The 27,982-nt window shown below is 41.2% G+C and overlaps 1 protein-coding gene across 5 annotated transcripts in view; it reads right to left on the bottom strand.

Annotated features, from left to right (window-relative positions):
- Positions 1 to 1,209: 1,209 nt before the first annotated feature.
- LOC122788226 (solute carrier family 25 member 39-like) overlaps positions 1,210 to 27,982 on the bottom strand; it is a 389,064-nt gene continuing 362,291 nt past the window's right edge. For all 5 annotated transcript variants that reach the window (XM_044055249.1, XM_044055252.1, XM_044055251.1 and 2 more), the window contains 2 exons: positions 13,495 to 13,578; positions 1,210 to 6,516 (listed from right to left, as the gene is read on the bottom strand). In XM_044055249.1, the coding sequence (XP_043911184.1) occupies positions 6,392 to 6,516; positions 13,495 to 13,578 (209 nt within the window). In that variant the 3' untranslated portion in view covers positions 1,210 to 6,391. The remainder of the gene's footprint in view (positions 6,517 to 13,494; positions 13,579 to 27,982) is intronic.

Here is a 27,982-nt window from a genome sequence, read left to right as displayed (position 1 = left end):
AAATTATTGTGCCTGGCTGGCACAGCAGGTCACATACATACTCTGCATATTCATACATGCCTGACACAGGTCAGATACACATGCGCACACACACTATCCAGCTGTGAATTGACAAGTTGTATGAGCCCACTTTAGGCCAGTACACAAGTATCACTGTGATGTAAAAAACTGCCCCCACCCATCACAGACTGATGCACAACTGACACAGCTGACTCAACATATCTGACAGTCACATGCAGACATAATATCCTATTTAAACCCACTGCTGTCTACTATATCAGGCAACCTACAATCTGCTACAGCCTCACGTACTTGACATATGTCACCTAGCTCTGTCCTAGGCAAAATGCAGGTTTTGTGATGTCTGCAGTCAACACTGAGGTAACAAACTATGATGTCAGTCTTGGAATCCTAGCCTCTCCACTTTCAAAAGGAAAAACGCAAGTTAAAAATATATCACCTTTTAACAAGCCCAACTTACCCATACTTATCATTATGGTGACAGTTTGAAGGATTGAGATTTACCTTAGCATCACATACCTTTGTTGAATTAGGAAGGAAACCAGCTCCTCGGCATAAAGGGATAAAGCATTGACTGCAACCCACATACCCAAAATTCAAGTAGCAAATCAGGTGCTTGACAAAACTGGCAGGGAAAAGGAGTGTGAACATTCTAGGGAAGGAGGTGGTTCTCTAATGCTAGAATTCAAATCAGAGGCTTTACCTATTGCAGAAAACCAGTGCAGGGAGAATGTAGGAAGTGGCCAAGAAAGCTGTTGACAGTAGTCCTTGCTGCTGTTCACATCACGTCCAGGAGTGTGGTCAGAAACATAACATAAGCCCCTCAGTTGCTGAGATCCCAGCAAAGGTGAAAACAACTCTCATGGCTGCTTAAAGGCTGGCTCCACTGGGAGGCTGTCACTTCCATACAATACTGAGCATGCCTCTAGTGTGAGGGAAGTAAATGGACAGAGTCCAACTGGCAATGGCTTGCCAGTCAGCAGGCATGGGGTCAAAAATGAACTACAAACAAATTAGGAAGGTGGAGCGACATAGAACGCCTGCTGAAACACTGAGATAGTTTTGCTTGGCTCATCCTATTTTCCAACTTTTGACATGAGTTTATATGTATATTCAATCAAATATTATCACAATAAACAAATTGCAAAATATTGGTATTTAAATGACTGCTAACAGCTGCAGAAAAAATCACTTAGAAAACAATTTAATGTTCCACTGTTTACAGTGCAATATATCACTAGCTTAAATACACCCAGTTTCAAAAACTGGGGCATAATGAAACAGACAAAATATCTATTACAAGGTAAACAGCTTTCAGTGAGATGTTACTACACAGGCAATGTAGTGTGCAGAAAAAAACATTAACTCAAGTGCAGTGTCCATGAGAAATTACTTCACTGGTTGCACGATTATGAAATTACATGTAACACAAAACTTCCCTTGCAGCCAAACTTCAAATGCTGGGCACAGTGCCTGGTTAGAGACATTGTCCTGTTCATGACACGTTTGTCTGTTCCATACAGAGTTCACCAACAGCTCAAAAAAGACAGAGAGAGATGTATTAGAGTCCACCAGTGGTCACCTGTCCATACAATTTAATGACCACTGTGCTCTGCAGTTTAAGTCTATGACAACACCCATTTGTCCAGATGGGGAAGAAAAATCTTAAGTGCTTGCATCATCTCTCCCAAGCCTGTTTCACACAACTATACACCATCGTGCTACCAGCTCCTTTAATGTGGCAAGGGAATCAGTTCTGCACATCAGCAGTTCCTCCCAAACACCACCCTTAGATGTACTGCTCCATACAAACAAGGGAAACAAAAAAACTGGCACATGCTTGTTTGATCAGAAGTCAGAAATGAAACATGGTCTTCTATTTTTCCTGCTTGATCAATTGATGAAGCAAACACAGTGTTCCAAACGATGCTGAGCAAAAGCAGGATGATGCACGCATCTACAATGAAGTAGTGGTTTGACCAGTAAGACAACGCAAGTGAAAGAAGATGTGTAATGCCCATGTCATGGCCCGAGTACATTTTCACTCCATCGAGAGGCAGTGGAGAAGGCCAGATAAGCAAAATCCTTCTTTGAATGAGAAAAGACCAGTGAGAGACATCACAGGAATCACTGCTTACTATCTCAAGCAAGAGTATGTATATGGCATAATCCAGACAGCTTAAAAATAGACCCCTGAAAAAATTAAATAAATTAAATCCTTTGCAGTTTATTCATTCTTATTTAATAGCACCATAATCAACTCTAACACTACAAAATCTTTGACTTACCAGTCTGCACAGGAAGATATGACAGGATGGCAGACAGAAGTGCAATTTCATAATGCACCTGTTAGCCAAATTCTGAAGTCAGCAAGGCTTTTAGACTATTTTTAATTACTCCAATGTTCACAGTTTACTTTCCATCACTGTTTTTCACTACTGGTCATTTTCTATGAAAATTCAATTACTAGCTCAGAGAGCCATAACTTTTAATTATTATTATTATTATTATGCTGTCCAGTTTTTATCATTTTTATTTTAATTCATTAACCAGTTATACTAAGTTGTGAGCACAACTCACGTTACATAGTTAAGGCGTGATTAAAAATGTCACAGGCTCACTCTCTCCTTACCTACCAAGGGGAAAAAAGTTCACTATGTTTGGATCATTTATTTATCTACTTAAGATGAGATTCCAAAAAGTCCTACACTACAATTTTTGAGCAGTTAATGGGGTAATGGTCTCCATTTTTCATACAGCATATGAGCTCAGCTTTCTAGGGGGATGTAACATTGTGCATGTGTGATCTGCACGTGTACTGTAACAGCAGCAATGCACATTTATTTCAGTGTACTAATACAGTATACACTGGCTTTGTTTACATTACAGTTCTATGTGCAAGTGCCCAGACTTACACATTTTGTTTACATTACATTATATAAATGTACACATAAATACGTACATGCATACAGAGGTGGTGAAAAAGAGAGAGAGAAGGGAAAAAAACCTGCATGATCATCCTGATGATTCGCTTTAAGTGTACAAACATAATGAAAGCAAAGCTCCATGGACTGCATTAGTACATTAGCCCAAAAATCTGCATTCTCAGTTTTAGAAATGACATGCATACCACACATGACCACTGTTCCAGCACCCAGAAAGCTGGCAGCCCATCTGGTGCATGGAGAACAGAGACAACTGTAAATGCTCTTATGAAAATAGCATGTGCCCCTCTAATCACTCAAAAACCAGGAGTAGAAAGACTCTATGGAATCCCACCCTTTGATGTTGGTTAAAATTGAATGAACTGTGTCATTCAGTGAGCCATCTGCCAGGATAATGGCAATGCTATCTACCCAAAATGTCTTCTGTAGCACAGAGAAAAGCCTCCCTTCTGAACAAATATGGTTATATAGAACATGGAATTCACCAGGTTAATCCTACAATACCTGAAAACTAGGATTTTCTATAAAGCTTTAGGAAATAACATTAAAAGACAGGTGGATGGATGTTAATTATTGCCACAATGATAAGATACCCACTTCAGCCAAAACTGCATCCAAAAATAAATAAAACAAAATCTGTCCCTGCTCTATAATCATTCACCTAGTAAACATAGTTGCATCATATTTAAGGAAAAAGAGGGTTGAGTTGGGCTTAAGTGTTCTCTTTTTTTTCAACATTTTGATCATGGTCCCTGGTTTACCTTTTCCTGGAAAAGGGTATTGAAATCTTGCTTATCAATATATGCCAAGATGATTGACTACTATGAACCACAAAACAAATGATTAACTTTCTCTAGGGAAAACTTATCCAGGCTTTCTTTTTTTTTTTTTTTTAAATGTTCAGGGGCACTTTTTAATCTGCAGGGAGGGCAGTAAGTGTTATCGTATGGCAGGCCTTCTTACTAAAAAGGTTCTTTGTGGTAGAATGTGACAAATTGCAGCTACGGACACAGTGGTACTCTTGGGAGACATTTTACAGTGCAAAATGTAGGGAAAAAGGTTCTGTCTTACTGCAAACAGAAAGTGCTGAACACCACTTCTAGCACAATGAAGCAGCTTTAACCTTTCCAATGTACTGTTCTTTGCACCCCCTAACTGCAGAACAGTGATCTGTGCCCCCGAATCCTGGCACTGATGGAAGGTGGCACTGGCTAAACGAATAAGAAAAAAGTCCCATTCTATCAGTGTCCTCACACTTGAGTTTATGTGTCTGGTCAGCACCTTTTCCCCATATCTTTCAGCAGAAATGAGAACTATGCATCTGGTAAGCTGCAAATTTTCATCACATCTGTGGTAGAAAATGTCTATCCCTTCAAGTGTAGCAAAAGTTACTTTTGGTAAGGGCTGTGATGGTGTAACAAAAGTTAGTGAGGGATCAAATGATGTAGACCACAGAAGCGTTTGGTACGGAATGACTTCCACTTGTCTGCTGTCTCAGCTGCTAGTTTACTCCTGGGTAGGGCTACCTTAATGCACAGTACGGGTAAAGAAGTCAGGTTTACAAAGCACTGCTAAATGGAGAAGCTCAGAAGGGGAAACTGTTCCTTACCATCTCGGCAGACAGATGAGCAGATGGAAATTTTTATTACTAAAGACAGTCCACTGTAAACATTTCTTCATGAACCTTCAATGTAGATGGGTTTTGCCCAAATTAACTACAAGCAAGAAAGACTACAGCTAACATCAAAATCAAGATAAAGGACTGTTCTGTGAAAAATGCCCTGTCACTCTGAAATTAATTCAAATTTGACTTTTTATCTTCTTTTCTATGAAATGCAGCAATCTTAGATTTCAATGCGTGGGGTAGGTAGCAACACCCTACCACCAAACAAAGAGAATGCAAGAACATTAGTCCACAAAGAAAAGCAGTTTTCTGAATTATGACTAATAATGCCATTTTATTCAGAAATCCGCATTCTTTTCCTCAAGTATCAGTGCTAAATGCTAACATTCTGTATAGCAAATAGTAAAAGCTGCCCCTCTCTCTGTGAAATTGTGGCTAATTGAAAGGAAATAAAAAATATAGGTGAAAAATGAAATAGGTTCACTTCTGTGGCACTGCTTGACAGGGACACAGGAGAATAATTTTCCTTGATTGCGAAAGCCAGGGAACCTTTTTGGCTAGGCTTATATAGGCCCCAGGGCCGATAGCCTAGTACCTATCTATGAACCTATGAACAAAACATATATAAATAATATCTGAGTTAGCTTATTCACTCCTCACAATGCAGCAACTCCACAGATATAAAAATGCTGTATTAAACAAAAAAAACCCTCCTGAAGAGCAACTTTAATGCTAATTTTCTGCAATGTTCCCTATAGAGACAGCGGTAAAGTACCTTTCTTAACAAAAAAGGTTCCAAGCCTCAAATAAGACTTCTGAAAAAGAAATGCTCATTTCTAAAGGAAGGGATAATAATTCTAATGAACAGCTAGTCATTCCATCCATTTTAACTGCATCGTCACTAACTTAATGTCCCCTTACTCTTGGGTTTAACTGGAAGCAAAAGCAAAACTGTTACTTACTATGTGACTAATTATCTGCCGAAAATCAGCTGTAACTAAGAACATATATCCGATTCAACTGCGTCACTTGCACACCTGCACAAGCTGTTGCTTGATCGCAGAATATACCAGCATATGGTGCAGGGCAAACTACCTTTAGACAAGAAAGATGCATACTACTGGAAAGGGTCAGCTAGTGTGAAATTCATAGTAAAACATCTGCATTGAAAAAGAAATTAAGCATAACTACTTCAAGGATGCTAAAATCCATACATTTGTGGTCAAGTAAGGCACTGCAAGGTTCACAATAAAAACTATGGTGTAAGTTTATCTTCAGCAGAAGAAACACAAAGTTAATTCAGATCCAGACATGGAAAAAAGACGTTTTCTATCGCTTTATCTATGAATGGTTGCCTCATTCTGCCTATTTCAAAGTTGGTGCAATTTCTCATGTGATTGGATAGTCTATTAGAATGACCACTTAAAGCACTGAAGAAAAAAAAAAAAAAAGAAGAAAGAAATCGCAAGAACTCAAAGTCTAGCAATTTCTTTGCATTCTCAGAAAACAGTGAAGGCTCATTATTTACCTACTCTAATACAAAGATAACTCATTTAAATATCAATAACATCACTGTTTTTTTTCTCAAACAGGAATTATACTCCTGGAAGCATTTTTTGCAGAAACCTTCATTACAACTAGGGGTTGAGGTGCTGTGCATTTTTGTGAATCTAACTCAAATCCTGAGTAGATGTTCTACTTTCAGAACCAGGCTGCTATACAAGACATTCTGGTATTTTAAGCTGTCTGGATTAGCCAACAAGCTTATCTGCCTCTCCATTCAGTCCAGGTCAGGCCAGGTTCAGTGCTGTAGTGCTTTCAGTTCTCTCTCTTGGTTCACTCTCTGAAAGAAAGTCTTTCCAAACTCATATGAGCTGATCATGATGGCACAAGCAGGGGCAATTTTGATGATGCGAGGCATAAACCCTTAAAAAAAAAAAAAAAAAAAAAAAAAAAAAAAAAAAAAAAAAAGGTTTAACAAAGTTCAAATCATGTCAGTAAAATGTCAATCACAAAACAGAAGAAATGCAGCATTTGATGACATTTACGATCCATTTCGCTCTCTCGGCCTACCTGTTTCTCTGCTAACTTGATAAACTGCAGATCATACAGCCAATAAAGCAATTCAAGACTAGTAAATTCTCATGTAATTACTAACATCTACGGATTGTGTATATTATATGAATTCATCTAGTCCCCTACAAATTATGTAGATTTCGTGACTAAACTCCAGGATGTAAAAAGTCAAGGAAAATATGATTCTTTAGGGGCATTTTAACTACCCAAATACTGACTCAAAACTGCTCAATGTCAAATAAATATGCTCCATTTTTACTTATCTTAAATCAGAATAATTTGGAATAAACAATATAATATCCAACAAAGCATGTCAATATCTTAGACATCATACAGACAAACATAGGATCATTAATACATATGAGGATAACGTCATCAGTTGTAGCTAGGTTAATTGGCACTGTATCCTTAATAGCCAGGACTGAGGGGGAAAATGGAAAAGGCCCTCCAGAGATAAGTACAAAAAAATGTCTCTGGTCCACTGGACAAAGCTATTCTGTTTAGACACAAAAATGCAGCAAAGATCTCTCTCACACAAATACATATACACACACACACACACACACACACACACACACACACACACACACACACACACACACACACACACACACACACACACAAACACAGACACATACACACTCATACACAGTACGCAAATCAGTTAAACTGCTGTGAACCCATCCCGCAGCGATGAACTCTCACAGCTGAGCAGCTGCTCAACAAAGCGATCCCACCAATGAGCTGCAGTGAATAATCACTTCTACAGTGCTAGCTGAAGCCCCGAAAAGAGCTTGTGGCTGGGGCTGCTGTCTCCTTTGCCCTGCCATAGCTACTGCATTACCATCATCTTTGGCTGTAGGGTAAATAAACCTTAGTCATAAATAAATGGTCCTTCATAGACTTAACAGAAATGGCATACTTTTGAAGACATCCTGAACCAAATAAACATTCCCCGGACACTACCAGCAGTATTAACATCTGTACTCATGATCACATAGTGGATAAGACAAAAGCACAGGGAAAGCCAGAATACAAGAACTACTTTGGGAGAATCACAAAATTAATAAGAAATACAACAGTAAAAATGTTTGTCAGCTGAGTGAAGACACAGCTATCTTGAGAGCATGACAAGGAAAGATATAGTGTGCAGGTGGATTTTGTTTTTTTATCTACCAAAGAGAAAAGGAAATACTATACTGCAAAAAAATAAGGTGACAGATTTAAGTAGCAATAAAGTGTAATCAGCTGCAGCCACAACAAACAGTAATATTTTGTGAAGAAAGACTTGGTGGCATTTCAAGAAAACAACTGGTAATGCAACAAACGGTTTAAATCAGGTGTGGCAAGTGAAAGATACTTGTACGGGATAAAAATCATAGCTTCATTTGGTTTAAAGGTGGAACATATCAGGGCATTTATTCACACTGGCAATCACTTGTTCAGTGAAGTAACTGAGTCATTTGCATTAGCAGAAAGGTTTGTGTTGTTACTTAAATTCTGTGAGCCATGGAATAATTATGTTACCAAGGGAAGTCCTACCACGAATAAAAAAAAATGTTCAGTTTTGGACTTTAGATATTACTGAAAATAAACTGAAAGTATTCTTTTCTGAGAAATGTAAAAACATTTGTTTTAATGAAAACAACTGTAGGTGAAAGAAAATTATGGAATAGTGGGTGGAAATTGTTGAAATGTTTAGAACATAGATAAAAGTCTTAAATGTACCTTATGTTATAATTTTTAATTAAATTAAAAGAAATGCTTGGTTACTGAGGCCGGTCTAAAATGTGTTTTCACTGTGGGGCGAAGGAGCATTTAATGCAAGTATGCTTAAAAATAAGACCTGGACAATGTGGCAAAATGAGGCATTCCACAAAAGACTGCATTGTCATTTGTAGAACATGTGGCAGTACCACACATTTTTGATTTTACTGCAATCAATTAAGTTGTACTGAGGAAGAAAATAAAACAGGAACAAAAGTGTTTATGTGGAAAAAGCTTATCTTGCTGAAATGGTGCATAAACAAGATGTTGACAGCATACAAAGAGCAATAAAATGTTCATGAAAATGAACAAAATTGTCAGAATATTGACATACAAAATATGTACGAATCAAAATGTCAGAATGAAGATGAAGTGGATGGAGAAGATAAAAACTTACTAAATTAAGACATTTACAGTACAGAAGAGAAAAATATTAAAGATCTCATGATTTTGGTTAAATAGATTGTAGATGGTACTCTAGGGAGAAAAAGGAGGCACATGACACTACAAATCATGAGACTGCATGGAGAACATTAAAAGACTACAACACAAAATACAATAAATTTTTAAAAACACACAAAGTTTAATTTAAACACATTCAATGGGACATCAGATAGTAGGAGAACTGCAGAAGAAATTCAGCCTCAAAGACAAGCAGGGTAACCATTTGAAATGTTGGGACCTGCTAGAGTGACTCCTGAAATGCAGAGACTGAATGGCTGAAAGAAAAGACTAACCAAAATTAAGTCAGTGATGACATTTCTTGGAATATTCCTTTTCCCCTAAGGTATGGTGATCTTGTAGTTGGTATATACAAGGTGTGTGTGTGTGTGTGTGGGGGGGGGGTTGCCCCCCCTTTCAAAAACAAGCTTTAAGGAGATGAGCAATTTTCAAGATTTACTCTTCTCCTCTGTTTTCAATTTTTTTTTTTGACACTTGGTATTTCAAGTAACATTTCAATACGGCGCCATCAAGCAGGGGTGTTCTGTCAGTGGCATTCTGCTTACTATGGTTTACAGGTTCACAGATTAGACTAACTGCCCTTGTGGGCCATTTTAAGTCTAGCCAGTTACCCCATGTGAGAATCAAACCCTGCACCTTGTGTCTGTAATGTAAATAAATACCTTAAGCATTATACCAGCCCCCCCAAAAGACAGATGTGGAACTTGAGCCCTGACCTACATAAACTATATACTGTGTGATTCACCGTACTTAACAGATGTGCTATACATACATACTTAAATAATACATGTTTTAGAGGTCTGTAGGGTAACAGACAAGTACTTGGTTTGCCACCCTTGCAAGCCATTTTAAGCCTAGTCACTTTCCCTTCAAAGATGAGAATCAAACCAGACATCTTGTGTCTGTGACGTAAGCATCTTAACCTTAATGTCAATCCCCATCACATAAGTGTCCCTTTTACCCATGAGTCAGCAATGTGCCATGGAAATATCCTGCATCACGCAGTGGGATTCGTACCACACACTTTGACGCTCACTGGGACAAGCTCATTTGTTTGGCATCTCAGGGCGTATGCCTCTTGGTATCTCTTACTGTACCTTGCCTAAAGTGATTCCCCGTATACACCCCTTTTATTTTATTTATTTACATTTGTTTACCAGGTAGTGTCCAAATGGGCACGTAGCCTGTTTTCAGTGGAGACCCGGGGAAAAAAGCTCCGATATCAAGATACATAAAAATATAACACAAAAATACAGACCAATTACAGTAACAATTTCTGGGTCCAACCCAACATGGGTAAAAGTTACAGCATATTACAAACAGGTAACAATTTAGAACAGCAGTCCACAGATTAATGGATGACTGAGTATAAAATGTGAAGCTGTTAGGGTGCAAAAGACACATAAGATACATAATAGTGCATAGCAGGTTTACAGAGAATAATTTGCAATACTAAGGTATTAAATGTATCAGCAAGTAAACAATCATTGCAAAAATGAAAACTAGAAATAGTTTGACCAGTATAAAGGTGAAAGAAACGAGGCGAGAAAGTACTAGGAGAGCGGAAATTATCCAGGAGAACTGCAGGGGCAGAGCTACTTAGTTTTAAGATGTTCTTTTAATCTAAATTTGAAGGAAGTATAGCACGGAATGGTTTGTATGCTTAGAGGGACAGCATTCCAGGACTTAGCTATTTTGTTAAGAGTAGAGGGCGTCACCATGGTAGTTGTGTGTAATATTGAGCAGTGGCCTATCAGAAAACCTAAGGGGCCTGCTGCTGACATGTAGTTGGACTAGGGTTGAAACTCCAGGGCAGTTACTGGGGTTGTGAATATCTTTGTGGGTGAGGGTAAGTTGGTTGAGTGTTAACAGGTTGGGAAGTTCTAGCCAGTCAAGTTGATGAAGTGCAGTACAATGATGGGTTTTATGGGGATGATTGGTGGCAAACTTTGCTATTTTGTTGCAGCAGGATTCAAGGTTATGAAGGTCAGCCTTGCGCAAATTGGTGAAGATGTGTGAGTAGTAGAGAAGGGTAGAGAGAAGGTGAGATCTGGCAGTGGCTAACTTGGCTTGGGGTGTTAGGTAAGGTTTGGTCCTATAGAGAGCACCAAGCTTAGAATTAACTTTTTTGATAGTTTGGGAGATACGAGTATCACATTTTAGCCGGTTATCTAGTGCAACACCTAGGAGCTTGGCCTGATTTGGAGGCTCAGTTTTGGTACCATTGGCCGATTGAATACATATGGGTGGGGAGCAGTGCCTGGTAGATTTGTTAGTGGAAATCATCAACTTAGTCTTATTTGGGTTTGGAATTAGCTGGTGTTTTGATAGGTAAGTTTCAATTTTTGCATCTTATCCTGTAGTTCTAGTGGTGAAGGATCAGAGCAGATAAGAGATTCTTATTGTTTTCATAGGTAAGTACTAGGCTACCTGTACTTATAGGCCACTTTAATCCTAGACAATTATCCTCAAAGGTAAGAATCAAACCCTGTACTTGGCCTGTGAGATAAGCATCTTAACCGTTACACTGATACCAAACAGTCATTATGCTAACACCAAACTGTATGGTAATGAATGTGGTTACACAATAATGTGTAGCAATGGTAGAAGGAGCTTGTAGAATCATGGAACAATTTAAAGTACTTATATAGAGCAAATGTTGAGGATTTAATAGTGGATACTAATAATAAAGGGTGGAAATTCAGTTGAGTAAAGCAAGTTTAAGTCTGAACAAAAAATAAGTACAAAGGATTTGGTGACACTGTCAGCATAACTAGAATACATTTCTTGGAAACTGAAGTTTGATGGGCTTAACATTTAGAGGGAAGGAAAATGTATGAGAGCAATGGATGGAATTGCTAAACAAAATTAGGCAAGTGATCAATACGTACAGGAATTTTTGGATAACATGGGAAAAAGGTGTCATTTACTCTTACTGGAGAAATTAAGGTATATGAATGGTGTGTATACATTTCCAACAAGTCTAGAAAAGGAATTATTACAAATATTTTTTTAATTTATATGTGGTTCAAAAAGGAATAACATAAAAAGGGGTGTAATGTATTGTATTCCTGTAAATAATGGTTTAGGCTTGAAAAAAAATCACATTGTTTTTCTTGCATTCATGTATATGACTAGATTTTGAAAAATTACATAATAGAGAGGATGATGCATTAGGGAAATACTATGTGAAAAGTATATACATTTATGGCTAATAGGGATTCCATCCACCAACAACCCTTTTTCCTCATTTTTGCACATGGGGTCAGGATGTAATTTTGACAGCAACAATCATAGGGAGAAGAAGAAAAAAAAAAAAAAAAAAAGGAGTGTGATGAGATTAAAGGATAACCATACCCACAGACTGAAAAAACGGGTCATATTACATTATTGAAAGATAACGTAATCGAACGTCCGAAACATCGAAACAACCACATTTCAAAACTTTTATTGTGGGGGGGCTGTGCCCCCCACACCCCCGCTAAATATATAGTCCAACTCAGAGATCGCACTACAGTGAGGAAAGGTCAAATATCCCAGTCTTCACTGTACTGTGATCCCACAATACGAACTTCGAAATGCGGCTATTTCGATGTTTTGGCTGTTCAGTTATGTTATCTATCGATAACGTAATAGGAACCTGAAAAAACATGTTTATTTTATCATGTCTTGATGATTCCTACAGTTTAACACAACTTTTGGACTCTACATACTTGTTTTCACATGTTTAAATGTAATTCCAGAGACTGATCACTTGGAGTCTGGCATCTTGATTTTTTTTTAGTCTACCTTTAGGTATCCCACGATGCAATGTTTAGCTTTTAAATATTACATCATAACCCCTAAGCTCCTGTCAATGCATTAACTTTACATGTGTTTTCACATATACCCTGCTTTCTTTTAGTCAGTCAGGTATAATTACCATTTATTGCTTTTCAATGACTACTTAAAAGACAAACCGGGATAGTCACACAGAACAATATTCTCAGTGCCTGACATTTCTTTTTTTTTCTTAAGTGGCCAATTTTCATTCTTTTATTATGCCTGAGTTGTAGTTCTTAAACTCGTCTCCCCTCCATTTCGTATCTGTCAAAGTGGCAAAGATAATTTGAGCTGTTTGCTGGTACGATTGATTGCTCACAGCAGGAGACAAAGCTCAAGTGCTGTTGCACAACTACACAGAGTTCTCTACAATGGGATTTCACCAAACGTTTATCCAATGTTCATAAAGATAGACAATGTCTTTCACTGGGGAAACCTTTTCCTGTGCATTCCTGTATCCCACCAGCCTTCCTAGATACTTGTTTCAGGAGGGCAGCCTTCACCACTGCCTGTTACTGTGAGAGAAATGGCCAAACATTTTACAAAACCCAGTGTCCATTTACTATAAGCAAACTTGTTGGTCAGCTGATTTAAAAGAACAATGTGTAAAAGCAAACAATTTTCTGCAATAGAAAACGGGTTGAAACAGAATATAAAGCTGCATAATGGTGACATACTGCAGTTTTTACTTCTGACACTGAAATGCCATTACAATGGATAAAAGCTTTACAGCACAGAGAAAAGAAAGCACTGAAATTGATTGTTCTGTTTAAATACCTGCAAACAGTCCCCGGGCCCCTGATTCTGCCAAGATCTTTCGCATCAGCATCCATGTAGAGGAGGAGATCTTCTCTTTTTTCACTGTCAAAGAAAATAAAATGGACTGCTTTAGTAAGTCTGTCTCACTTTCCCATCAAAAACAAGCCTCACTATCAAATCCCTTCAACATCCATTATCAACCATTTGAGATTATGATAGCTTCACCAACCATAACAACAATCTGTGTTCTTTAACCTTCAGCTTCACCAGTAAATGACACCATGCTGCAAACAGCTGAAACTCTCTTACTGTATGTTCCCGGCTATCCTACAGGCTATCCTGAACATCACACCACCCATCACTGAAAATATTCCCCCTGTAGTTGTCAGTCAATAACAGAACTGAGAACTTTGCAGTTAACTCCATGTTGTCATTAAAGGCTTACATGCAACATACCCTTTGTCACACAGTTCAAACCCTGAAACTCTGCAGCTGTTGAGGTCTTTCTCTTCAGCTCTCACTTGTAAGAAGCAAAAATTAGTAAAAAGAAAAGCCATTTGTTACTTCCTTGTGCACAAGTTGTCAGGAATTCATACCATGAGCCAAGTGTTCAAGTGGCATCACACTTGAGACTCACCAACTTCATCAACTTCCCAAGCTACAACATCACTGTTTTATCATGCTATTCTTGGGGTTCTCAGAAGTGTAGAGCCATAGTACACAAACTTCCAGTGTCGACAGCCTACACAGAGATGTTCATCCTTTAGTAAAGATGGGTTGATCAGCATATGGCTAAAACAGCAGGGGTCTGTAACTAAAAATAGCCATCAGTCAAACCTGATCCAGATTTGTGACTAGATCAGAGCATGGCTTAACAGTGATAGGTCTACCTGGATTTCAACATGGCTTAACAGCTGGCCCTAAACAGGTGGCTGCTGGGAAAACTGCAGGGGGTGGTGATGCACTATAGCTGAGGAAATGGACTGCAACACGTCCGAATCATATGATACACAAACAGATTCTAGTGAGAGTAAGAAAATTGTGAATACAGGAAGTTACTAGTGGAATAGTGTATGACTGGTCCACGATCCAGTACTCTCCTGTGTATTTATTTTCATCATAGGTTCATAGGTGATTACTAAACTAACGGCTCAACAGCCTTTACATGCCTAGCCAGTTTTACCCAGATTTCGCACAATTGTCTATCCCTAGGGGAAAGATAATAAGGGTCAATGGGGGGGGGGGGGGTTGACAAATTTTACAGACTGCCTCTATCCATAAGGAACATGGACACCACCCCCAGGAGTGATTTTGCGATTTACCATCCATTGGTCCAGATTGCACTTGAAGATGGTCAAAGAAGGGCACTGCTTCATGTGAACAGGAAGCCTATTCCTCAATCTCTGGGGCACATACCTCTCTCTCCAGCACACAGTATTCATGTCAGAAATCAGGTTTAGATCTTTGAAGTGGGTAACCCTCATGCAGTTAGTTTTGCAAATATGCAACATTTACATCAGGGCTGGGTCAGAGACTGCATTTCAGGTCAGGCACAGATCACTCTTCAGTAATTTGTAGGAAACTAAATACAGCAATAGGGCTTTTAATCGGTTCATACGACATATTTTTAATACATTATTTATATAATGGTCTGATGAGGGCCTAGTAAAATGGTACTATGACATCCCTAGATCTGGATGCCATGCCCTCACCTTATATACTAAGCCACATAGAAGGATTTCCTCACCACCGTGGACAAATCGTGGTCAAAGTTCAGATTACTATCAGAGTTCCCAAGATCTCTCACCACTGGGTCCACTGTTAAGGGGGTACTATCAATGTTATAATTTGAGGGGTATTTGATTTCCCAAAGGGTATTATTATGCACTGCTCTGCATTTACTTGGAGGCTATGGCTCTGACATCAATCATTAGTCTGCATCAGACTTTTCTATAGGATATTAACATACTTTGGGGAGTCTATGATTGCCCCCAACTTACAGTCATCAGCAAACTTGGTTAGCCAAAGGCCATCTACATTTACCTTGACATCTGAGAAGTATATCTCAAATAGGAGGGGGCCCACCACCGAGCCCTGTGGTAACCCACTGGTGACTGGCCTCTTGCTGGATGTAGATTCCCCCACTGTAACCTGCATCCTATCCGTGAGCCATCTAGCTATCCCTCTGCTGACAGAGGTTCATGCCCAATTTTGTGAGTTTATCTATAATACCTAAGTGGGGTATTGTGTCAAATGCCTTGGCCAGTCAAGGTAGGTGGTATGCAGGGTCTTACCCACATGCATGGCCTTGGTGACCTTCTCAAAGACGTCCACCAGATTAAGCAGACAGGACCTGCCTTTGACAAGCTGAACTGGGTTGCATCTAGAGTCATAGGTTCATAAGGTTGGTACTAGGCTATTGGCCCTAGGGCCTATACAAGCCTAGCCATAACAATTCCCTGGATATTTCTTCCCACAATATTTACATCCCTGGACCCCTGTCTAGCAGGGTGACTGTCGTGATCCCCGGGGTGAATTTCCTCTCTCTCATCCAATCGTCAAGGTTCCTTTTGGAGAGAGCCAAGGAAGCGATCTGCTTGACATGTATGGGCAGTCTATTCCAGAGTATGGGGAGTCTCTGGGTCAGGAACCTATCCCTCCAGCATGTTTTGTTCATTGTGATGACAAGGTTTAGATCCCTGAAGGGTGTGGCTCTGAGGGATTGGGATTTCTTTAAGTGGAGCATGTCCAACAGCTCAGGGTTTGACATGGCCTTGTATGTTAAGCAGAGATTGCCTCTGAGTAGACAATATGCTACAGAGTATAGCTGGAGTTTTTTTACATGGTCAGCATAGAGCATCTGCTTTAGGCCTGTGATTCTTTTAGTGAGGTACTTCTGCGGCCTTTCCAGCTGCTGCAGATGTCTTGTGAGGTACATACCAAATGGGGTGTTGTACTCTATAATGGGTGTAATGAGGGATGAGTACAGTGGGACAATGACCTCCTTTTTTTCTGGATGAAAAGCCCTTAGTGATGAGGTATGCCATATAGAAGGATTTCCTGACTGTTGTGGCGATGTGGTTATCGAAGGAGAGACCACTGTCCACCTGTGTCCCTAAGTCTCTCATCATGCTTTCGGTGTTTAGTATACTGCCACCTATGTGGTAATTCGGTGTTTAGTATACTACCACCTATGTGGTAATTCGGTGTTTAGTATACTGCCACCTATGTGGTAAATTCATGGGTACATGTTTTTTCCCAGAGGGGATAACTATACATTTCTTGGCATTAAGCTTGAGCCCATGGCTCTGGCACCAAGCATCTGTTTCTGTAAGGCCCTTTTGTAGAATATCCACATCATTTGGGGATTCAATAATGGCTCCCAGTTTGCAGTCATCTTCGAACTTTGTTAGCCAGAGTCCCTTAGTGTTGGCCTGTACTTCAGAGAAGTAGATGCCAAACAAGAGTGGCCCCAGGACTAAATCCTGAGGTACTCCACTTGTCTGGAGCTGGATTTGGAGTCGGCTACTTTTACAGTCTGGGTTCTGTCAGTAAGTCAGTTGGCAACCCATCGAGTGATGTAGGGAATTTATGCTCAGCTTAGTAAGTTCATCTATGACTCCAGAGTGGGGGATGGTGTTGAAGGCCTTGGCAAGGTCCAGACAGGCTGTGAGGACCGCCCTACCCTCGTCCAAAGCTCTGGAGATTGACTCGAAGTCAATCAGGTTCAGGAGACAATATCGGCCCTTCAAGAACTCAAACTGGGTGGGGTCCTGTGTTTGAAGGTTGCCAGTGTCTTTGTTTATAAGTTCCATGATAATGCGTTCCACACCCTTGCAGATCCGGCTCATCAGACTGATGGGACGGTAGTTCCCGGGATCCAAGGTGGATCCCCGCTTGTGGAGAGGGATAACTGTAGCTGTGCGCCACTCAGTGGGCACGATGGCTGAGGTGAGGCTATAATTAAACATGACACTTAGGTGAGGTGCCAGTTCATTTTGTAGTTCATGTAGTACACAGCCCGGGATGTCATCTGGTCCCATGGATGCTGTATTCTTAGCTTTGGAGAGTACGGTTTCTACCTGTGTGGCCATGAATACTGGAATTTGGCAATCTTTTGGTATTGAGATGAGCCCTTTAGGGGGTGAGAGGGGGGTGAAGTTGGCACTAAATCGATCTGCCAGAATACTGGCAATATCCTTGGAATCAGTATATTTAATGCCATTCTGTTGTAGCTCAGAACAGATCTGAGCATTGCCATTTAGATTCTTGACATAACTATAGAATGCCTTGTGGTTGTCTTTGGAATCTTTGGCAATTTTATTTTCGTAACTAGCTTTGGAGGATTATATGATGGATCTCAGCTTCTTAATGAGGCTGGTAGGAGAGTTCTTTGCATCATGGGATTTTCCTCTTTTCTGCAACAGTTTCTTCCTTCTGTTGTATAGTTTTGTTTACGGCAGGGGACCACGAGATTGGCTTCCTTTTTTGGAGGAGAGTGTCTTGGTTCTATTTGGGATGGCATGATTCATGCACGAGTGAATGTGCTCATACAGTGCCTTAGTGTAGGATTCAGCAGTCAAACTTTCAGCTCCCGTCTTGCATGGGTGTCATGAAGTTTGTCACTTCTGACTTGAGTAGCATTAAGTTGGCTTTGGAGAAGTTTTTTTACGGAGGTTTCCTTACTGGGGGGTGGGATATGGATGTCAAGGGCGATTTGCTTATGGTCAGACCTGACCAATGAGGGGGGTGACCACTGGTGTGGAGCATCTATCTCCCATGTTGGTAATGACCAGGTCTAGGATATTGGAGCCCCTAGTGGGACAATGGATTAGTTGATCCAGGGTGTTGGAATTTATGAATTCCAAGAACCGTTGGGAAAAGATGTTGGTACCCGAGTAGTTTTCTCAGTTAATGGCAGGGTAGTTGAAATCACCCATTATTAGGGTGTTTGGTTGTATATTAATATTTACCAGTATGTTTAGAAAGCTATAGTGAGAATCTTGAGGCATGGTGGGGGATCTGTAGCAAGATACAATTTGGATTGCAGTCTTACCTAGTGTTAGTTGCACCTGGAGAATTTCAGCTGCATTATGTTGGGCAACTAGCCTGGAGGTGTGAATATCCTGAAGGGATGACAGTTGCAGACAATCTCTGGCAAAGCATCGTGGTTTGTCGAACATGTCATCCCAGGCAGACCGATACTGGATCCCTTTTGAATGACACCAGAAGCTTAGCCAATTGTTGAAGTCAATCATTTTGTCCTTATACTGTGGTATCATTCTGGGTGAAGGCAGGATTCTACTCTGGGCTAGGGTCATACCTGCCTGGGCTACATGATCCAACAGCTCTTCATTGTCTCTTTTTATGTAGTCCGGGGAGGTATGTCTCAAGTCGTTCACTCCAACATGGACAATGACAGAGTCATATTTGTACTTGTTGTGGAGTGACTTGAGTGCATGCGTTATGTGGCGGATCCTGACACCCAACAGGCAGCTGACTGTAATTTTCTCTTTGTTCAGCCTGGTTGAGTGGGACATCAGTGTGCCTGACTATAGAGTCACCTATGACTAAAGTGTTGGGTACATTGTCTTGCCTTAGGGGATGCTGTTGGGTGGCACACTGGTGTTGTGAGCTTGTGAGCTATGTGTCACTTTGGCTGTGACTGGTGCTTGTTTGCGTTTCAGCTTCGGAGGTCCTTGTTGCCTGGGCAGGTTAATGTTAAGGGCCTCTGCATATGTGGGTTTAGTGTTGCTATGTGTGGGTGTGGACGGTGTGGGTTTTGAAGGGCTATGTGTTACTTGAGGTGTAGTTCAGGTGTTAACCTTCTCCTCTTAACTGTCTAGACTCTACCACAATCTTGGCTGGAGAGAGCTTTGCTTCCAGTTTGGCTATGTAACTGCAGCTCTTGCAAGTTGTAGTGCTGGGTGGTAGGAGGAGAGGGTTTTCTGTGTACATGAGGCAGTTGCTGCATTGCCCCAGTATGCCCAGATTCACCAGGTGGACAGGAGAAATCACTGGAAGCTGGCCCTTGGACATGCCTGTTTAGGTGCTTTTTTTGTAAAGTACAAGAGCTGTTTTCCCTTACCTTTGCAAGGTACTTTACAATTATAGGCTGTTTAGTGCCTACAATTAATTTCTCCTTATTAACAAGGGGAGTTGAGTGCTTGTAACAGTTTAAGGTTTCCTAGTGCTTTCCAGCAGGTTCTAGAGCAAATGTTAGTCACAGGGGTTCAGATTTTAGTGGACTACTGAATGCTAGTCACAGGGGTTCAGATTTTAGTGCTACTACTGAGAAACCAGGAAATTTCCTAGGTCATTGTTATTTAGGTCCATGATTATTCTTTCCATAGCCATGTATATGAGGCTAGTCAGATGGGTCAGTAGTTTCCTGGGTCTGCTGATGGTCCCCCCTTATGAAGGGATGACTGTTGCTGTCCTCCACTCAACTGGGACAAAGCCTGTCTGGAGATTGTGATTAAACAGAGATTTGAGTGGGTCTGCTAGGTCATGTTTGAGCTACATTCCATCATGACCCACTGATGCAGTGTTTCTAACTTTAGAGAGTACAGTGATGACCTGTTCCTTTGTGACAACTGGCAAAGGAATGGTACAGGGTATTTTATGGGGAGTGACCGGAGGTGATGAGGGGGTGAAATTTGAGATTAATTTATTGGCCATCAGGTTTACTATTTCTTCTGGATGTGTATAGGTAGTGCTATCTACAGCCCTAAAACATGCTTTGTGGTTATCATTTGCTTGGGAGATTATTTAGTCTTGTATTTAGCTTTTAAAGACTTGACTATTTGCCTGATTTACCTGTTGAGACTAATGAGGGATTTTTTTTTCACTGTTGTGCACCGTCCAATTACTTCTAGGCAGAAATTTCTTCCCTTTATTGTGTAGCCTATTTATGCTAGGAGTCCTTCAGGGTGACTTGTTTTTCTGGCTAGACCTGGGTTTAGTTTGGTCAGGTATTGCTGTTTCTGTGCAGTTGTTTTAAGTGGCTGTACAGGGCATTCATGTATACTTCTGCATAGGCCTCTGTGTTTTCAGGGTTAGGGGAGTTTTAAAATTGCCTAATTTGGCTTAGTAAAACTCGGGAGTTTTAAAATTGCCTAATTTGGCTTGGTAAAACTCGAGAGTTTTAGGGTTTGATGGGTGTTCTACTGTGACTTATTTCAAAAGAGAATGATTTATGATCCAATATTACCAATGAGGACATTACGCCTGGTGTGTGTGCAATGCTCCTCCGTGTTTGTGAGTACTGTGTCAAGGATATTTGAGCCCCTCATGGGAGCGCATACTGTTCCAGAGCATTTGCATTGACAAAGTCCAAGAATCTCTGAGCCTGCATGTTTATGGTCATGTAGGTTTCCCATTTTATGGAGGGATAGTTAAAATTGCTCATGAGTAGTGTGTTGGGCTGACTGGTAAGTGATTCTAGTAACTTCAGGTATGTGGAGTGGTTTTCATAGTTCATGGTTGGGGACCTGTAGCTAGCAATGACATGGTGGGGGGATTTTGCCTAGGGTCAGCTGGACATGGAGTAGCTCAAACGATTCATCCCAATTCAGCAATCTAGAGGTGTCATTGTTTTTTTATGTAAATGAAAACACCTCCTCTCCATTTTTCCCCTTTCAGAAGGTGGTATGAATGCATGATGGGCACTGCTTCCCTGTACTGTTGGGGTGCTTTCCACAGCCTTGAACCATGCTTCTGTAACAGTACAGATGTCAGCATTCTCCAGGGCAAGGACAGCTTCCTGGGAATTGAGGTTCTTGTTAAAACACCTAGAACTGAACAGCAATACCTTCAGCTTGGCATTAGAAGAATTTGTTATATTGGTAGATCTGTTGATTGGCACTGCCAAAAAAAGGCACTATGGTGGGTGGCTAATGCCTTGGTCAGTATTCAGAAGCCTAGAAGAGGGAGGAGCAGACCATCTCTGGCAAAGCAGCATATTTTGTCAATAATCTTTTCCCAGGCTGACAAATGGACCTCAGTGCCTGTGGGGTCTGACGAATCCTGGCCCCTGACAGGCAACTGACTGTAACCCTGTCTTTATCCAACCTGGTGAGGAAGGTATCTGTGTCTCTCATGATGGAGTCTCCTATTACCAAGATGTTTAAATGTGTGGTGTTTTGCCTTGGGGCTTGCTTGTGGAAATACTTACTGGTTGGTATCGACTTGGTTTTGTTTGCATGTGGTTTCTGACAGCAGCGTGTAGAAGGTCTCTGAGGCTTTGGTAAGTTACTTGCAAGTACCTCTGCATATATGGTTTATGTGTTGAGACCTTATTCAGTGAGGGAAATGATGTGCGTGTGCTGACAACCTGTTTGTCATTTGATCTGTCAGTATACAAGAGTCGTCTCTCAATTTTCATAATATAACTACATCTGTCACATACTGTATTTGTTTGTTTCAGGATTAAGTGGTAGTCAGTATACATGAAACAATTGCTACATTGCCTCAGGATGCCTACCTATCTCCGCCAGGATGGCCACAGAGATAGCAGGTAATTACCAATCCATGATTTCATTTTTTTTACTATGGGTTTAACCAAGGAGAAGCATGGGGAGATTTAACCAGACTGAGATGATAGCACATGGATGACGAATTGGCACTATACTCAGTGTGAACTGTAGCGATCCAACAAGGTGATGCTGCTCTGCATGCAACTCAGATGCTCCGAGAGCAGTAAGGGGATTGGGGAAGGTTGCAGAGATAATTATTTTAACTTGATAGTGTTTACATCTATGCAGGGTACAGCCAACCGCCACTGCACAGAGAGCAGCCTAGCATAAACACTGGGCTTGTACAGAATTAGAAAAATTTTACAACAGCAAGGCCTACAGGCCAATCAGGAAAACACACAAGATTTCAGCTAGCAGCCCCCAACTCAGATAGGTTTGCTACAGCACACTTCTGCCACAAGAGTGCAGTTAGAAAACCCTTTTAATGTAAAAATGCTGTTTTTAGAGCTCAAATGCAGGGAAACCACACACTCTAGATACTACTGTTCTTTAAAACTAGCAGACACAATGTAATTAAGTACTACAGCAGCAGTTGAAACACTTCAGCTTTGAACCTCTACTAAAGTCCGAGAAATTTAACAGTTAATACACCTACACAAATAAAATACATCCTTCTCCTCCCTGCAACTGAGACAAAAGGTGATAGAGAACAAGAGAAAAATCTTGAAGAAAACTGAATTCCATTAAAAGGTCAATGGGCAATCCATTCAAAGGCAGTCAACGGACTGCAAAACATCAAAAATATAAGGCAGAAGCACTGCTCCACTAAAGGTGTAAGTGGTCCATTTTGGTAAACATTTTTCAAACAGCAACAAATCCACACCTAAAAGCAGAAGTCATGACATACCATGGAAAGGCACACTTTATGCAGAGAAATAATAGACAACACACATGATTATCTGACTGTGCATACAGTGTTTAACATGCATCCATCCAGAATGTGAGCAGAAAGTAAACAGAAAGACTGCCAAAAAAGGTACAAGGACAGCAACTGATTTTCAGTGCCAACAGATACACTGGTCACAACTCTAGACTAAATTATCAGCAGATGATGTTGCATTACTCCTAATGAATGGATTTTCACTGCTGACATCCTGCTGGGGTACCAAAGCTCTAACCTCCACTGGAGCATACTTTTAGTATATGACCTCAGCTCACAAGCATGGGGGTACATGAATGGACATACAAGCATAATTCCTCAGACTACCTCCAAGCCAGCAGCATGAAGATATCTGAGCGAGTAGCAGTAGTTAACTAGGGAGGGGTGGGTGCAGTAGGAAATGATACAGCCCCTTCAGGTCCTAGGGTCTGCTAAACTGGACCATTAACAAGGAGAAGAAAGAAAAGTGCAAGAATGGATGAAAGAGGGTGAGAAGGAATACCGCAACAGTGATCAGTAGGATATCTGCTGTTATAGCAAATTCTTGCACAACTCTACTATGTCCTGAATGAAATCATTGTTGCAGTATTCCAAACAGATGGACGATTCACCAAACTTAAGGGAAAAGGAAGGATGGCTGAGAATGGTGGGAATTTTCCAAGAGTCCAGAGTGGACTGACCTTGCAAAGGCAGCTCAGAACCTGGAAAAAGTATCTATTCTGCAATGTTTAGTGAAGGTGTGTACAGAAGACCAGGAAGCAGCTTCTGCAGTCTACCTTTGTAGAAGGCCCTGGAGAAGGCTACTGCTCTAGCTGAATGAGCTTTCAAAAAGGAGGCCAAGGATTTGCCATGGTATGAGTAACAAAAAGATGGACTTAGAAATCCAGCTGGCAACAGTTTGCTTAGGCACTGGCTGGTCTACTTTGGAATCCATGAAGGAAACTAGCAGTTGGACTCATTTACAAATGATGTAGTTGTATGTGCACATCAAGAGAATGAAATAGTCTTTCATCCTTGTTCTGACGGTTGGGAAAGAACATAGGCAGACTGATGGCCTGACAGTGACAACTCATTCACCACGTTTGGCATGAAGGATGGGCTGACTCTCAGGGATCCTCTGCCTTTATGAAAAAAAACAGAAACGGTGGGAAAGCCATGAGTGCCTGCAGTTCTGAGGCTCTCCTAGCAGAAGTGAGGCCAGCAACAAAACAGTTTTCCAGGTCCAGAATTTGACAGTAGAAGCAGAAGCCGCTTCAAAAGGAGGTAGAATGACTTTTTCCAGCACAAAGATGAGATCCCAAGAAAGGGATATAGGTTTCATTTGGATGGATTAGATGTGGCACCCCTTTAAGAAATTGTATGCTGGACGTAACAGGCAGATGGAGGGGAAGACAGGCTGAAAGGTGGGGCTTTAATAGAGGAGTATGCCAGGCCTTTCTTTATGAGCTCACACTAATAAGATTAGACAAGAAGAAAGTACAGCCATGTAAACGTACCATAAATGTACATGTTCAGGTGTATTCACTGTTGCGGTCCTAACTGATGGGATTTCCTGCAGTGGAAGCCCTTGGCTGGTTCGACTACCAGAGAACGTCAGCCTACAGGAGCTGGCGGATGCTCTGACAAATTTCTGGGTATAAAAGGAGTCAGGCGGCACCATAACATCAGTTCTTCCTTCTCCCCAACAGAAAGAAGCCCCTAGCTTGTCCCTAAAGTCAAGGGTCTTCGCTCCAAGATGCTACAGTGTGTAACCTTGAACCTAATCTGAACAGAGGAGAGGGAACAACCTGCATCTAGAGAGGAAATGCCCACCCCAACCTTTGGAGAAAGAGGGGAAGGAGGGAGGGAAAGAATACTGCAACAGGGAATATTCTCAAACATCTACATTATTATAAGTTTACATAACTGTACCATGTTCTTCGTGTTTCACTGTTGCAGTCCTAGCAGATGGCATGATTCCCAAAGATAAGAGGGTGGGGAGAATTTTACGGACAAGACAGGATGCCCTGCAAAACTGTAGTGGCAAACCCAGCTCTAGACATGGAAAAGGCTGGAAGTTGATAAGGTTTGGTGAAGGTATGCACAGAGGACCAAGTAGCTGCTTTTAAAATGTCCTTAGTGGCCACCCCTTTGAGAAAGGCTGCATATGTGGCGGGACCATGAGAGTGAAGAAGTTATGTCCCTTTTGTCTGCACCACACAGTAAATCTCTTCCATTTGGCAGGGCAACATTTTCTTGTACTAGGTCTTCTGGTTTCTTTCAAAATGTCCAGGACCTGTTTGTCAAGAGATGTCCCCATCCAGAGGATCAAAATATCATCCAAGCTGTCAATTTGACAGTGTACATGTTGGGGTGTGTGATGGTGCCCTTGTTCTGTATCAACAGGTCCACCACCTAGGGCAACAGCCACAGATCCTTCTTGCTGAGACTGAGCATTAGGGGATACCACTGCTACCTTGGCCAATCTGCGCCACTAGAATCAACCTTGGCCCTTCCTCACTTATTTTCGGTAATACCATTGGGACTAAGGGTATTGGAGGGAAAGTATAGAGGAACAGAAGGTATCCTTCCTCCAGGCTAACTTGGTTTTGGCAAATGATTAAAACTTTTTCAAGTAGGAGAGTTTTATTTTGTGGCTAAAGGTCTGTCTTTCGTACACCCCATTCTTGGTCTATACGGAGAAAAACTTCCCGATGCAACTGCCACTCATGAGGGTCTGACAAGACTCCAGCTTAGGCGATCAGTCAGTTAATTTCTTTTTCCTTGTAGATAATGAGCCATGAGGTGCAGACCTATGGAGTTTGTTGTTTACCAAAGATCCATGGCTAGGTGACAGAGTAAAAGCGAGACCCCCTTGCTTATGTACCACATAGCCGTGGTACTGTGTCTACTAGGATTATGCCTGGTTACCACTGGTCTTTGAAGCCTATCAGGCCTTTTTGGACTGACAACAGTTCTTTTAGGTTGATGTGTTGTTTTTGAACTGGGTGTCCCATTTGCCCTGAGTCCATAAGCTGCTGTTGTATGCCTACCAGGCTATATCTGAGGCATCTGTGGTCAATGTTTGGTTCTGAGAAATTATCGTGAAGGGCAGGCCTAGATTGAAGGAGCAGACTCGTGCTCACCAGACAAGGTCTTTCCTGACTCAAGGGAGAAGTTTCAACAATTTGAGGGATTGAGAATGTTGGCACCACCCATTTCTGAGGTACCACTGCAACTTCCTCATAGGGGGATCATAAGGATGCAAGAGGCCATGTAACCTAGAGCTCTGAGGAACTCTCTGGCAGCGAGGGGCCTCCTGTGAAGAAGCTTTTAAAAACCTTGTGTTAGAAAGGCTACTTTCTCTGATGGAAGGAAATCTTTTTGAAGACAGGTGTCCAACAAAGCCCCCATAAACAGAATCCTGTCCATGGGGATGGTCCAAGCCTTTTGGATATTGACTGTGAACCCTGGGTTGGCTAGGGTTTCTTGCGTATATAACAAATATGATTTGAGTTTTTCTATATTCATTGCTTGAATGAGGCAGGTGCCTAGCTGCGGATAAATCTGAATGCCCTTTGACCTGCAGAAGGCTATCACTGGAGACAGGCATTTTGAGAATACCCTGGGTGCAGTAGACAAGCCAAAGGCAGAGCACAAAACTGATAATGCTTCAAAACCTGCTCTGAAATGCAAGAACCTCCTGTAAGTCTTTTCTATGGGAATGTGGAGCATGCGTCTTTCAGATCTAGGGTAACTATGTAGGCTTTGGGGAAAATCATGGACAACAGTTTTTGAAGACTCTTCCACAGGGGAATCAGGAGACAGAGAATCATTTGAGGTGGACATTGCCAGGAGAATGAATCTGAGATGAGTAGCCTGCAGAATGGTTATCAGACTCAGGGGGCTCCTCCACCTCAGAAGAAGATGACTAATCAGTAACCATCTGTGGAGTGGGAGGAGGAGCAGGAAAAAGAAGATGGTTTAGGAATCATTACAGCTTTAAGCAACCCCAAGAGAAATCCATTCACTCTTTTCTCCCTAGATGGAGGAGTTCAGGAAACATTTGGTCTTCTATAATTTTTTTCTTTAGGGTGACTTCTGTTTCAACCAAGACTGTCTGGCAGTTGTCTTACAGGATTACGGTGCTGTTAATGAGCAGTTTCCTGTAGTCCAGTGGTGCAAGGTTTGAATCCCAAAGGCTCCGTTGCCTAAATGTGCAACTCTGTGCAAGTCACTTAACCAGACACTGCTCCCACGCTGAGTGTGAAAATGATCCAGAGGTTAGTGCTGCATTCCGAAAAATAAATATTCTGACCTCTGGCATGTCTCAGTTTGCCAGAAATCTCTTCTCTAACTAGAATTTGCAGGATGCCTTCCTGACCTTCTGAAATAATGATGCATACTTCCTGCTTCTCAGTTGTAGTCTCTTGGGATGCGTGGTCTTCTGAGGCCATATTTGGCCTCCAGTTGGGTCATGATACGGGTAGTCAAATGTACTGCAGGTTCTGTAACATCAGCAGGTACACTGCAATCAGACTGGACAGACTGAGTATCAGGCCAAGGCCCCTTGAGTCTCTTCTTATGAGGTATATCTGGTATGGCATGGTCCGCAATCTTGGAGTGGGCCAGTCGCTTCAGTCATTGGGTCTTCAGGAAAATGTTCAACAAAGACAAATGGGAGCTCAGAGTCTTGGGCGCAAAGAACTGGCAAATGGAAAAAGCTTTATAATCTTCGTCTGTGCCTAGGCAGAAAACACTGGGTATGGAGGTCTTTTATGGAATCTGCTAACTCACACTTACTATATTTTTGTTAGATGCTAGGAGGGGTGAAACAATTTAAACAAGAAGGAAGGCTCCTAGATACGGCACTTAGCTGAATTCAACGAGCTAAACGGTACACATGACCATAGGAAGATCAGACCCATGGGTTTGAAACCTGCTATTTTGCTGTGAACGAGATAGTGTGAGCATTTACACTCATACATCTATTAATGAACATGTGAGCTGAGGTCATACACCAGACTTATGCTGCAGGGAAGCTAAGAGCTTTGGTACCTTAGGCAGATGCAGCAGTGAAAATCTATCTATTTGGAATACCGCAACAGTG

This window comes from Protopterus annectens, chromosome 13.part0 (assembly GCF_019279795.1).
Source record: "Protopterus annectens isolate FY-2018-M chromosome 13.part0, PAN1.0, whole genome shotgun sequence".
NCBI lineage: Eukaryota > Metazoa > Chordata > Ceratodontiformes > Protopteridae > Protopterus > Protopterus annectens.
The sequence above is the reverse complement of the archived record's forward strand: the minus strand, read 5'-3'. Positions and strand labels throughout refer to the sequence as shown.